The sequence below is a fragment of the Pleurodeles waltl genome, chromosome 2_2 (assembly GCF_031143425.1).
Source record: "Pleurodeles waltl isolate 20211129_DDA chromosome 2_2, aPleWal1.hap1.20221129, whole genome shotgun sequence".
Taxonomy (NCBI): domain Eukaryota; kingdom Metazoa; phylum Chordata; class Amphibia; order Caudata; family Salamandridae; genus Pleurodeles; species Pleurodeles waltl.
In genome coordinates this window covers 1,114,864,208-1,114,877,824 of record NC_090439.1, presented here as the reverse complement: position 1 = coordinate 1,114,877,824, position 13,617 = coordinate 1,114,864,208, and the positions used below count along the sequence as shown (strand labels likewise).

The 13,617-nt window shown below is 45.1% G+C and overlaps 1 protein-coding gene across 1 annotated transcript in view; it reads left to right on the top strand.

The window, feature by feature from the left end:
* Positions 1-13,617, top strand: part of LOC138282898 (GDP-L-fucose synthase-like) — an 83,747-nt gene that overhangs the window by 16,796 nt on the left and 53,334 nt on the right. Inside the window, exon 3 of the mRNA XM_069220909.1 lies at positions 4,200-4,314. Coding sequence (XP_069077010.1) covers positions 4,200-4,314 — 115 coding nt within the window. The remainder of the gene's footprint in view (positions 1-4,199; positions 4,315-13,617) is intronic.

Genomic DNA, 13,617 nt, shown 5'->3' with positions numbered 1-13,617 from the left:
GTGATAAGATTCTGCATGATTTGTTGCCCGGCACAAAGTTCCTCTCTAGCCCTTCACACAATGTGCTTAGTTTATTTTACATTTAGTTGTTATTGAATCTTTCAAGATAAACAATTAGCAAAAAGTGGCCTGATACCCTCTTGTTTTCATTTTGCAAGCCTGTGAGCAATAACAATAAACAACATACAATTATCATTTTTACATGAAACATTGTTCACAGCTTAATAACAATTACTTAGAACTGAAAAGTTAGCTCATATTAAATATTATGAATATATTCAAGCATTCTTGTTTACTGTTTCAAAGAAAAATGACAAATGAAATGCAGGTAACCTGTGTAAGCTAAACGAGGAATACCTAGCATAGAAAAAAACCCATAATAATCCTAATACTTCCTCATCCCATTCTCAATAGTCCACAATCACATGAAAGCAATGGTCAAACAAACAAAAAAACACCTGCAACCTTAATTATGTGTTTGAAGTTTCCAACAATTTTGGGCCTCTCAAACATAAAGGGGAAAAAAAGGCTTAAATATTCTTCTCACTGGTTCTCAAGTGACCTCCTCCTTTTTTATGTTTATTAGTTTATCAATGATATTCGAGTCTTTACATTAGAACACTTCAATGAACAATCCTTCATTAACGCTAACGGCACCGAGCCGCATATAACTAGACAGTGTATAGCCAGTGTTCTTTCAAAGGCTGTCTCGTGACACAAGCTTATAATCATCTTTCACAAACAGTAAACATAACCATCATGTGAAAAACATAAAATTTGTGGGACTGTGTTTTGTGGCAGGAAGAATTGTCTGCGATTGGTAGCGAAGGGAGAGTATCCAGATCGAGGGTACTCTGGGAATGTGGACGGCAAAACACATCCAAGGACATTGAGTAAATTTGGCCTCTAGTGAGGTTTTGGTGTCTAGTATGAGTAAATTTGGCCTCTAGTGAGGTTTTGGTGTCTAGTATAGCATGTAGGATCTTCTCGGAGTGGCTGAGTGTGGATTCAAGATGCCGAAAGTTATCCAAGTGTGGGGGTAGTTCTGATGTGGAGACATCATCTGGCACCACTGCGTCTCCCGCTGTTTTGGTAGGACATGTCTTTCCCATGGCGTTACAGGTGGGGGAGGGTGTAGCGAAGGGAGACCTACCCTACACAGTCACACCGTAATAGTCTATTGAGCCCCTTAGCCACCTCTGGGTGCGCTGACTGTAAAACCCAAACAGCAGTGTTAGTTACTGCTTATCAAGTATTTCCCATCAGGCAGGGTGTTAGTCAAATGTCTAAAGGGACTAAGGTGCTCGCCTCCACCATAGCTCCACAATGCCCCACGTTGTGAAGGATCTCCGGGCTAGACCACGGCGTCCTCTCTGTGCGCCACCAAATCTTCCTGGTTGTCCATGCAGTCTTTACCAGCACACCAGACACTCCCTGTTCGTTTGCCATTGCTCCGGGGTCTCACCACTACCACCCGCGAGTCTTTGCTACGTGGTCAATGGCCTCCTCCTATTCCTCGCGCTTTCTATATGCCCCCAGTGAGCCGTTGTGGCTGAAAGCGGTTGCAGAGCTCGTCTCACCTTGTGTCTTTCGTCCTCAAACGAGCACAGATGGATCCATACGGTCTTGTTTGGATCACGATCCGTCTGCTGCGGCATGCGTATCCTGTGGTTCCTCACGTGGTCTGCTTCCGAACCATGGATGGTCGGGCGTTGATCCCACGCCGCCTGCACAGCCACCTCTGTCTTGCAATGGTCCGGTCTGGCTTTACCAATCATCCATCAGTTCCCCACTGACACACTCAGGGCTCAACCGAGCCGGGCACCACCTGCGGACTGTGGGGTCGGTACTGCCTTGCACAGTGTGTCGTCGGCCCAGGGTCTGACGAGTCCGGCTGTGCAGCCCTTTGTGCTGCTGATTCAAGCAAATTGCATAGGTAGCCTCCCTGGGCGCTTTGGGTCTCCGCACTGCAACAGCGGGGCCCTTCTGCTACGGTAAACACGATATTTTACTGGGCCCAGTGCAGAGCTCTCTAATTAGCGTCCGACGCGGTCGCCATCTTGGCCACACCCCTCCTCAAGTGACCTCTTTAATGAAAGAAAGTGATTATCAACACTGGAAAACAAGTGGGAACAGATGCCTTTCTCATCAACTTATAAAACCATATGGCTTTGAGAAGAAGGTATTACTTGGTAAATATCTTAAAGACTTAGCACAGCTACCTTAAATCTCTGACCATCACCACCAAGAAGCACCCAAAACAGTTCTTCGACATAGAGGCATAAAACAAGTCCATTCACACCCCAAATAAGTTTGAGAATGCTGCTCGCAAAGCTGAAGAATTCGCCAGTCAACACCATCAAACTTTCACTTCCCCACCTCGAAGACTCCTGGAATATCTCAAATCTCACATGCAAAACCAAATCAAAATTACTTACATTTGATGCTTTCAAAGAATGGCCTTTTGAAAATTATTCGAAAAGTTAAGCCTTCTAATCATTTAATCGACTTGATTCTGAAGTACATTACCAGATACACATTATACCAACTTGTGCCTTACTTTAAACAGTTAGTGAACCTCTTTCTTTACCAAAGAGTATTAATTGGGCAAGACTTCACTCTACTGAAGAAACAGCAGGTAAAGCAGATTTCAACAATTTTGATCCGGTCTTAGTGCTGCAGTTTTGGCGAAAGTGCTAGTGATTTGCATTACTATGCAACATACACAGCTTATTGCTCAAAATGATCTTTTCAACCATATCCAGTTAGGGTTTGGAGAGAGATGCTGCTCTGAAATTCTCCTGTTTCAAGTAGTAGCTGAAACACTTCATATCCTCGTCTCTGGCAGCTCCCTACTCTGTGGTCCTTAAACTCTCAACAGCATTTAATACTATAAATCATTCCTTTCTAAGGAGGAGTCTCAAAGTATAACATTGGCATTGAGGGTGCTCACCACTTATATGTCTAACCAGGTGAAAATTGGACAAATTGTTTTATAGTGTGGTTGCCCTCTCATTGAGTTTCCCACAATGCTCTGTACTCAACATCACTCTTTTTAATCTGTACATAGAGCATATACATCAGTATGAGTGGAACACATGGGTTTATCTTACCTATGGTCCTTCAACCTCAACCTTCTACCTAAACCCAGACCACCTAGTGCCATCTCAAAGATCCAGTAGTTCCACCTTCTAGGCCCTTTGCAATGGAACTTCCTTACACTGCACATGTGCTATTCCCTCATTAAGAGAGCTGAAAATAGGTCCGAAAAGTCACCTTTTCAACTCCAAACAATACTGACTACTGTCCCCTCTCTGTTATAAATATGTATATATTTAGCCTGTAATATTCTGGTAGTGAGAGATGTAAAAGCACTACTTAACTAAATGTGTTATTTGTGTGTCTTCACACTATTACAATCAAGCAACTAATAAAAAGAAAATCTATAGAACATCCATTATTCTAAACTATGGTAACCACTCCATGTCCCTCACCTATGTACAGTCCTGGCTACTATTTAAACCACTTCTTAGCGAATTGTCAATGCTGCTCAATAAGAAAACAAACCCATTGTCTGATTGCACCATTTAATTTTAACCCCTGGACTTAAGCATGAAGTCCTATTTGGGGGTGTGATACTTGGGTCCATGTGCCCTGGGCTTTTTTACTTCACCACCTGTACACCTGTTTGTGCATTCATTTGTCTTCTGTATCATCCTTAACAAGGATCAGTCATTTCTGCAGGGCCCCTTGCACAAGCCAGTGTGCCTCGCATGCAAAGGGTACGAAAGCAGTGAATTAACAATTGCTATTTGGGAAACTAGGTCCCCTTTGCTTTTTGAGTGTTAGCATGGCTTCCAAAGTTCTTAAGCTCTAAGTTGGCATACTCCGGCTATGGGGCATCCCTCCGAAGATAACCTTCCTCACTGGATGAGCTACCGAAACCTTGGAAACCTCAGACTCTTGTCATTACCTGAGAAACCTCACAGCCTCTTGTCATTATCTGAGAAACCTCACAGGCCTCTGGTCATTGCTTAATATTGTATAACTACTGTAAGGGTGGGCCTAAGAGAGGCCATGATTTCTTCCTTGGGACTTCTGTTTGATGTTGGGGGCACCACCTATGGGGATGTAATTGGGAAATGAGTGTACCTGATAGCTACTAGTCTGACTATGGTATTTGTTTTGTCCATCACCAGTAATGCAGCAGATACCAAGGCACTGTTTGACAAGCACAAACCTACCCATGTCATCCACTTGGCTGCGATGGTGGGCGGCCTCTTCAGGAACATGAAGTACAACCTGGACTTCTGGGTAAGTGCTTACCTTTTGCAAGGCTGGGATGATGACGGGAAAGATCCTCACACTCGGAGAAAGTAGGAACACAAGCAGATGACAGTGTGACATCATGCGTGCATTCCAAAAATACCCCTGGTGTCATGGCAGCATGTTTCAGTATTCTTTGATATAGGGCAGTGCTGTTACTTTTTTTTTTTTTTTTTTTTTTTTTAAACTAGGTTTTCCAACCCATGTGTTTTTCCTCTCTCTACTTTTGCACTGTTAATTAGCTTCATTTTTATTTAAAACCTTGTTTAACTTTTTTTTTTTTTTGCAATGCTGTCTCTATTGAGTTGTGCTAGGCATACAACTTTGTGAGCGCACCACAGTCTTCTTCCTACAGTGGGTAGATTTAGATCTGTGGTGTTAGGAACATTGTTGCCCACTTCTGAAGGCAGATGGCACTGGGGATAAATGCTTCTTTCTGAGCAGAGGTGATTGGCCACTTTGTGGGGTTTAGTTTGAGGGAAGTAGCTCAGGATGTGGTTCAGCTAATTTTATGGGTGAATCTGAATTTCGATTTAATGGGAATGGAGCAACTTCAGCCTTGTGCCATCCAGTTTCTCCTATTGAGCCCAGTCACATTGCAGTGTAACAAACTAACTAGAGCAAAATAATCCATTCTCCTTATTGAGTTCCATCAAGAAAAAACTGTGAATTGATGCTCAACACATCATTGTCCTTACAGCAGTTAAGGGGAAATTTTATCTCCATCTTCCAACAAAAAATAACTAAGGAAAATAAGACAAAGTTAAGAGGGATAAGCACAAGCGATATTCCTGACTCCTTCCATGGCTGAGGTGATTCATGCAATGACAATCTGTCCACAAATGCATGCGCGAGACCCAGTGAGGACCGGCTGCCACGCCTCATGTTTGCACCCTTCTCCATAGGCGCTGCAGAAAGAGCGGCAAGGAGACTGAAGTCTTCTGATTTCACCCTACTCTTTGGGGAGAACATATGCCGCCTCCTCTCTCAAATATTGTGGGTTATTTCAGACTTTGACTGACAGCTTGTGGCTGTGTATGCTGTTTTATGAGTGCCCCAACCTTTTCCACCGTTTTCTCATTCCTCACCCACCACCCTCCTGATGAGTAGTGAATGTAGCTCTTACAGGCGCTCTGCTATATGATCTGCCTGGTGACCTGTATCAGCATGACTGGGGCTGCTGTGTATTAGCCCCCTCCTGCAGGTCTGATCTGGTGCATACTCCTGCCCAGTACCCCTTCACCTTACTCTGTATCCGTGATTGCAGCTCCTCTTTATGCGCTCCCTGTCATGTGAGCCCATGTCAGCTATGTGGCCAGACGGGCACACCTATCCCACAACTCCCTCCGTATGCATGGCGTGGGCCATTTTTCTGATTTTTCTTCCCCATGTGGACCTGTTTGTTAGTCACCCTTCCTGCCCAATTTCTCTCCCTTCCAACCAAGTTTCTCCACCCCCACCTTCCCTCCACTTTTCTCTTCCCTCATTGCTACTCCTCCATGTGCATATTAGGGACTTCTACGCACATGGAGGAGTAGTAGGGATTATGAGCTTTTTGCCCCTTGTGTGCACTACTCAGTAACCCGGGCATTGCTCGCATCTCCTTCGTATACATGAGTGTTGGAGGTCTTTACATGCTCCTTGTCCTTTGAGCACATAGTCCCCTCACCTGCCCCTACATAGGTGAGATTGGGCCTGCCAGGTGACGTCTGCGATACACTCCCCCCTCCATATGCTAAGTGAACACCTCTATTTACTTCATTTTTTTACTTTTTTTAAAATGTAGTTCTAAACGTTTCTATAGCTCAAACATGACCCGTGATGGTACCAGAGCGCTTTACAAATGCTCGGAGGGAATGAACAAGACTAGTAAGCAACAACCTAATCAACAGAGGTGCAGAATATAATAGCTCACAAATTGAGGAAAGATAATGCCACAGGACCAAGCCGATTAGTCATCGGACACAATTAAACTTGCGAATAAGTCATGGGTGTAGACACTGTCATATTGTGTGAACTAGAGCAGAAATGTGTTCATAAATAGTACTTTAGCTTCTTTTATTAGTACTTTAGCTTCTTTTTAGAATAATGAAGTTAAAGTTCACGTGGCCCAATTCCTTCCCCTTCCATAATTTAATAGTGCAGGATTACATTCACCGCCTCTTTAATCTTCCACGCCAAATGGGGATAGACTGCTGTATTCATGTCATGGTCAGCCTGCTCCCCACCCCCCTCACCCATCCCACCCACCACTAAATTTTCCTGTACCAACCCTACAAACTCCAGTGGCATCCTGTTTTCTTGCCACACAGATTAGACTTGCTTGCTTCTGTTAATGGCAAGCCTATTTCACCCATGTAGCCTTTAATCCACTGTTCATGAACTGTGTGTTCCAGTCTGGGGCCCTTCCCCAGCTCCCTCGCCCTCTGTTCAATTAATTACCCATTGGTGCAGTTTTGTTCCTCCACACCCCCTGTCATCTCCATTAATCAAGCTCTTTAGCTCAGGTAATAACACACACATATTATCGAAAGAAAAGAATGCTGTTCGCACACTCTGGGCTCAAGGAAAAGAAAAATCATTTAATCACAAACACAATGCGTTTCGACTGACACAGCAGCCTTGGTCACGTGATAATTACCACCAATAAGCATTTGCTAAATACTATCATTTCATAGACAGAGATGAGACAAAAACATATAACTAAAAGAAACAAACAGACCACTACCACATTGCATATTCAAAAATAATAGCTTGTCTGACCCATAATATTAAACCTACTGCAATTATCATATCCTGGTACTTTATATATGAATGTTAAAATATATTGTCCAAAAAGGGGGGGAAGTGTAACATTACAAAGTTTATACTCCACTGGACCATAATATAAATAATGAAATATCGTCAATTCAAGCCCAAATGGAAATAAAGACAAGCAATGAAAAACACACCCTCTAAGCCAGAATTCCTAACCCAAAAGGACCCAGTACTGATCCTAACATATGTACTCGCAAATTTATACTAAGGGTCAATAATAATAGGACAGACTAACCATAACAATATGAATAAAATTAATTTTCTTATCCGTGAATCTGCAAAGAAATATCACCCAATAATAACGTGCAATATAGAGAAAGCGTTGGCAAGCAGGGCTCAGTAGTTTTCCATCCGACCCATTATATCTGAAAAAATATATAAATAAATAACCACCACATATATACAAATCAAGTCATCTTCTAAACGCAAAAAATTAATTCATAAGCTTAATTAAACACACTAGAATCCACTATTTGTACACTCAGATGATTCACAACAACCCAAAATCCATTAATGATCAATTCACAAGAACCTATCTGGACTTTCATTATCTCATTAATTATCATATAAATGGGAGTTCAGTTCTTCACCCGTATTCAATCCTTTTGGTATCTTAGTCTCTAAATCTAAGATGTATTTTGACTCTTTTTTTTTTTTTTCCTCAATGTCAATTCTCTATTACCTCCTCTGTGATATGAAGGAACATGTTCAATACCAAAATAGGATAACAGAGTGCAGTCAGAATTGTGTTTATCTTTGAAGTGCCTCGTTACCGGGTAGTGTTCGTCTGTAGATGTGATAGCTCGCATATGTTCCAAAACCTGTTTCTTAACAGTGCGTTTGGTACTGCCAACATACCATCTTAAACATGGGCATTCAAGTATATAGATCACAAATGGAGTACTACATGTTATAAATTGATTGATTTGCCTAACTTTCCCAGGTTTTCATAAAGCATATTGCTTTTTACATGATATTTTAAGATCTAATGATATTACTACTATCCCTCAACTTAGATAACATAATCTACAAGGTTTCTTTCCTTGTGGACATTGCAACGCATGTCATAATAGTGTCATGCTGAAGCAATATGCTTTATGTAATCTCGATGCGGTCCCAGTGGACAAAGCCCTCGAGGCTGGACACTTGTTGGGGGGGGGGGGAGTCAGGCCTGTCACGCGATGATCCCAGAGGATCTCCAGCACATCACATCCATACAGGTACATGACGGGATGGATATGGCCATGCGCCTGCCGTAGAATAGATCACGGAGCCCATCAAAGCCTTCAAGGCGATAGGCTGGGTCATCATAACCTCACCCCCACCCCCCATACACCATTCATTTATGGCCACTAAAAGTGCCACCATTAATAGGCATAGACATCTGACACACCCAGTCCAATATCAAAGGCAGATTCACACGCTGTAGTAAATGCCATGCGATGGGGCTTTCTGGCCCACATAAAGGAGGTACGTTTATAAATTAGGAAACGGAACCACATCGCGGGATTAGATGAGGATTTTTGGACATAATGTATAAATAGGAGGAGGCACATGATTTTAAATAATGCAGTACGACCTATGGGATTGAAAGGTAGTCGGTTCCTTGATGGGACGTCTGTACCTGTTGAGCGTGCCCATATGGTGGGAGGCAGAATCCACCAATTCTTCCCAGGTTTGCAGGCTAGAACGCTGGTCAGGTGGGTTGTGCAATCTTTCTCAGAGGTTATGCCTTACCCTTCCTCTCACCTCCTCCATACCTTCCACTATTTCCCCCCTCAAGCGGCTGACTGAGGACCATCACTATTTTGCAATATGAACTGCAAGCCCTTTTGGCCAAAGGGACTGTTGAGAGAGTGCTAGCACCAGAAGGAGGACGTGGTTCTTCTTCCCACAACTTTCTGGTGCCCAAGAAGGACGAAGGCCTTCTTCCAATTTTAAACCTGTGCTCTCTCAACGCCTTCTTCCTAAAGGAGAAATTCAAAATGCTCACCCTGGCCCAGGTCTTGTCTGCTCTCGACCCTGAAGACTGGATGGTTGCGTTATACTACTGGATGCCTCTTTTCACTTCCTGTCCTGCCGTCCTATTGACTCTACCTGCGGTTTCTAGTGGGAAAGGAGCATTTTCAGTTTGCTGTTCTCTCCTTAGGTCTCACCTGCGCCACTTGGGTGTTCACAAAAGTGATGGAAGTTGTAGCAGCACACCCTTGGAGGCCACGGGTGACAGTCTTCCCCTACCTGAACAGCTGGCTGTTGAAGGCAGGCTCACTCCAGGCAGTCGTCAAACACCTGCAGACTACTGCAAACCTTCTATCATCTTTGCGGTTCACAATCATGATCCCAAAGTCACACCCGACTCCTCCTCAGATGCTCCCCTTCCTCTGAGCCATTCTGGAAATGGAACGGGTGCCTTTCCCACGGGAAAGAGAGTCAAGGGAACTCTAGCCATGATCTCAATCTTTCAATCTCTGTCTTTGTTTTTAGTGAGGTCGACTCTGAGGCTGCTGGGACTGATGGCCTTCTGTGTCCTGCTAGTAGAGCACGCTGGGTGACATATGCAGGCTTTGCATTGAGATCTGATGTTCCAGTAGATACTGTGAAAGACCTGCAGTAGTGGTTGCTTGACTGCGATTGGGTTGTCGGGAGACCCCTCTACCCAGAACTGACAGTGGTGACCGATGCATCACTTTTGTGTTGGGGTGGCCATCTGGGAAAGGTGGAGATCAGAGGCATTTCTTCTCTGGCTGAGTCCCAGCTCCACATCATCCTTCTGGAGCTGAGGGTTATCCACTGGGTGCTGAAAGCCTTCCTTCCATCGATCAAGAAGAGGCTGGTTCAGGTGCTCACAGACAACACCACCATTATGTGGCATTGCAACAAACAGGTTGGGTTACAGTCCTGGATCCTGTACCAGGACGTGCTGCATCTCTGGAAATGGTTGGACCATAAAGGCAAACCATCTGGTCGGGTCTTTTAACGCCATGGTGGGCAAACTCGCTGTCTCACCTAGCAGATCGTAAGTGGTAATTACACCCGCAGGTGGCGTAGGGCCTCTTCCACGAATGGGGAGAACCTTGGCGTGATCTATTTGCCACCACTGAGAACTCGCAATGCCAGCACTTGTGTGCATTGGAGTTTCTAGGGCATCTCTTGCTTGGAGACGTTTTCCACCTCAAGTGGAGCTCGAGACTCCTGTATGCCTTTCTGCCGATTCCACTCCTGCTTGAGTTCTCAAATAGATCAGGACTGACTGACTGGGCCCCAAGTCATCCTAGTGACACCAGATTGGGCATGTAGGGTATGGTATCCAGAACTCCTGGACTTGAGCATGTGTTCACTTTTCGTGCTGCAGTCACAGCAACAGGACAGGGTTCTGCACATGTGCCTTTGTAATCTCCATCTTCATGCCTGGACATTGAGGGGCAGCAGCTGAACACCTTCAACCTTCCTTCGGAAGTGGTTGAGGTCATTTTGGCAGCCAGGCATCCAACGGTGAAAACAGTATATGCCTGACTGTGCAAATTCGTGACTAGGTGTAGCAGACCTTGCCGTGGCCCGTCGTTCGCAGCACACCTCATTCTGCAGCAGAACGGGAAGAAACCCAATGATGAAGCATGCCACCAAGGGGTAACCCTGGTGGGTGAGGATTTTTCTAACAAAAAAACTTTTTTTTCTGTGAAAGTTTTTTTTCTCCTCTGGGTTGGGTCTCTAAATACGTTTACTGAAGCTTCAAGGAGGATAGACCCTCCCCTTTAACCCTCCTTCTCCCCCTCCTTTGTTTAGCAGGTGCAGAACAAGTCAGTTACCCCATTCCAGGCCAAGTTATCAGCCGTTCTGTTATTTTTCTGTCTCTTGACCAGAAAGGCTTTACTTTGGGTACAGTTAAGCCTCTGTGCGATTGCCAGATCAGCCTTCATTGTTTAAGTCACTGGTTGTGATGCAGTTTTTGAAAGAGATACAACACATGTTTCCCCTTTTCCTTTGTAAGGCCCTATTGGGACCTTAATCTGGTCCATGCGTATTTGATGTGCACGCCCTTTGAGCCACTTCACAGCTATCCCTTATGGCTCTTCACGATCAAGACTGTGTTCCTCGTCGTCATCACTTCAGCACAGCGAGTGACCAATCTCCAGGCTCTGTGTCAATCCACCATACACTACCTTCTTCCCAGACAAACTGGTTCAGCAGACACGAGGATCATTTCAACCCAGTGTTGTGACACTTTTCCATGTCAGTCAAAACTGCACCCTTGCGGCATTCTGTGCTCCACCTCACTCCTCTAACGATGAGGAGATGCCCCATTGCTTTGATCCCAAAACAACTCTCAGCTTTTACTTTGATCGTAGCGAAGAACACTGAGCGGACGATCAGCTTTTGGTGGGGTTCTCTAGAACGAAAAAAGGCAATGCTTTATATCTCAAGGAGCGTTTTTGGGCGTCCCAGTCCGGGGCCTTGTACCCCTCTGGTTAAGTGTCCGTGTTTCATGCTCTCACCAACGTTAATTGAGTCAAATTGTCATACGAAGAGCAGCGGTTTCTGGCAGGGGTACAGTGTGTACCTAAATTCTGCAGGTGTTTGTGGTCTTTTCCTCAGAAGCAGGGCCAGCTTTAGGGCGGTGCAACAGGTGCGACCGCACTGGGCGCGTACATGGAGGGGGAGCTCTGACCTCCGGGGGTGGCGCCGTGTGTAGCAATAACTTACAATATAAAGCACCTGCTGCACAGTTCCTTGTGTGTCCAGCTTTCAGGCAGTAATAAAAATGTCAAGATAACTCTTGGGATTAATGTTCCTGCTGGAGCGAGAGATCGGAGTTTTGTCTAGAGGCAGTTTTGACTGGGCATAAAGTACATAGAGTTAATCTGCCTGCTGCAAACTACAGATCTGTATTTTGTGTGGATAGCTGAGTGGATTAGTAATGTCACCCTTTACCAGCACTTTAAAACCAATGACATGTATGTGAGAGAGGGGCTATGGAGAGATGAGAGGCACTTTTGCTGGGTGGTAGTGAGGGAATCCGAGGCGTAAGTCATGAGTTGGTGTTTACAGAGCAGGGGCCTCCAAAAAAGAATGTCTTACCGGGCGTCACCAGCGCTACAGACGACCCTGGTCCAAAGGCTTAGTGGCTGGTGCAGAAACCCCCGATAGCCAGTGCAGAGCTTCCAGAGCAGGCATGAGGTGGTTGCAGTCCTTCCTGGCTGCCTGTGTCTGTACCCCTGGTGGCCTGCAACGAAGCCAGCATGGTTGATGCTTCAGCGCTCCAGTTGAGGGTTGTTATCACACACGCAACACGACAGGTGGACCTGTGCGTGGGGATCTCCGTAGAACCCGTGCGTCCGAGCCTTACAGCAGCACACGAATAGCCAACATTAAATGGTTCCCTTGGCATCCATCCAGCAGACATCTCAGTAGATGTGAATTGTGGTTCTCAAACACGCACTGCCTCGAGTTACCGCGTATTCATACAGTGTGCTGGGTAACGCGGATGCTAGATAGTAACCATGTCAGGCAGGATGTCACCACAACACACGGCGCCTCTACTAGTGGAAGTCGGGCTCGAGCAGGAAAGAGATCTCCAAAGCCACATGTCCATATAAAACCACAACTTAAGTGCTATATAACGGTTGTTACTTCTAACCGATTTTACTGTTTGGCAGATGTTTATCTTTCAGACATAGATGCGTAAGGAAAGTTGCAGTTGTTGGGGGCCAAGGGTGGCGGGAGGTCCGCATTTTCTGTTGGGCTCTCTTCTCTGTGAAAATATGTCGCTGCAGTTCACATCCTGCGCACAAGATGGCAGGAGAGTCTAAGAGTTGACAGCGAAAGCCAACCCTTGGAACAGCATTAGAAGTGGCCATCTTCGGAGACGTGTTCGTCAATGAATTGATTCCTCATGTTTTTGCTCTGTTTGCTCATCGATCTTTTATTATAGCCGTGATTAATAATTATGTTTTGCACATCGGCAGCTGAATCGTTCCTGAGGTCAGTGGCATTCGTTTGATTGAATCTGGAAGGATGTAGAGCTGAGTGTGCCCTACTTGGATTTCATCCGGTGCTGCGAAGCTCACTGTGATGTTTGACCGGTTGTGAGGTGCAGTTCTTTGGACTTGGCTTCCAGATTAAGCCCCCTGTTTTCCCCAGAAAGTTGTAGTTTAGAGTGGGCGCAGCCTTACAAACTGCTAATTGGTATTTGGCCTGCAAAGTGTTGTAATAAAATGTATAAGTTGCCTGTATACATCATGGGCGTTGTCGACGACGGTCACTGGTTGGAGGCAGGGCGGCTTTAGGGCGATGCGACAGGTGTGGCCGCACTGGACACTGCCCTCAGGAGGGGCCCTGTGATAACCAATAAGATACCATTTTTAAAAGCACATGCTGCCCAGGTTCTTGTGCGTCCAGCAGCTTTCAGGCAGCAATAAAAATGTCAAGCTAACTCTTGGGATTAATGTTTTGCTAAAGAGAGAGACGGAGTTTTGT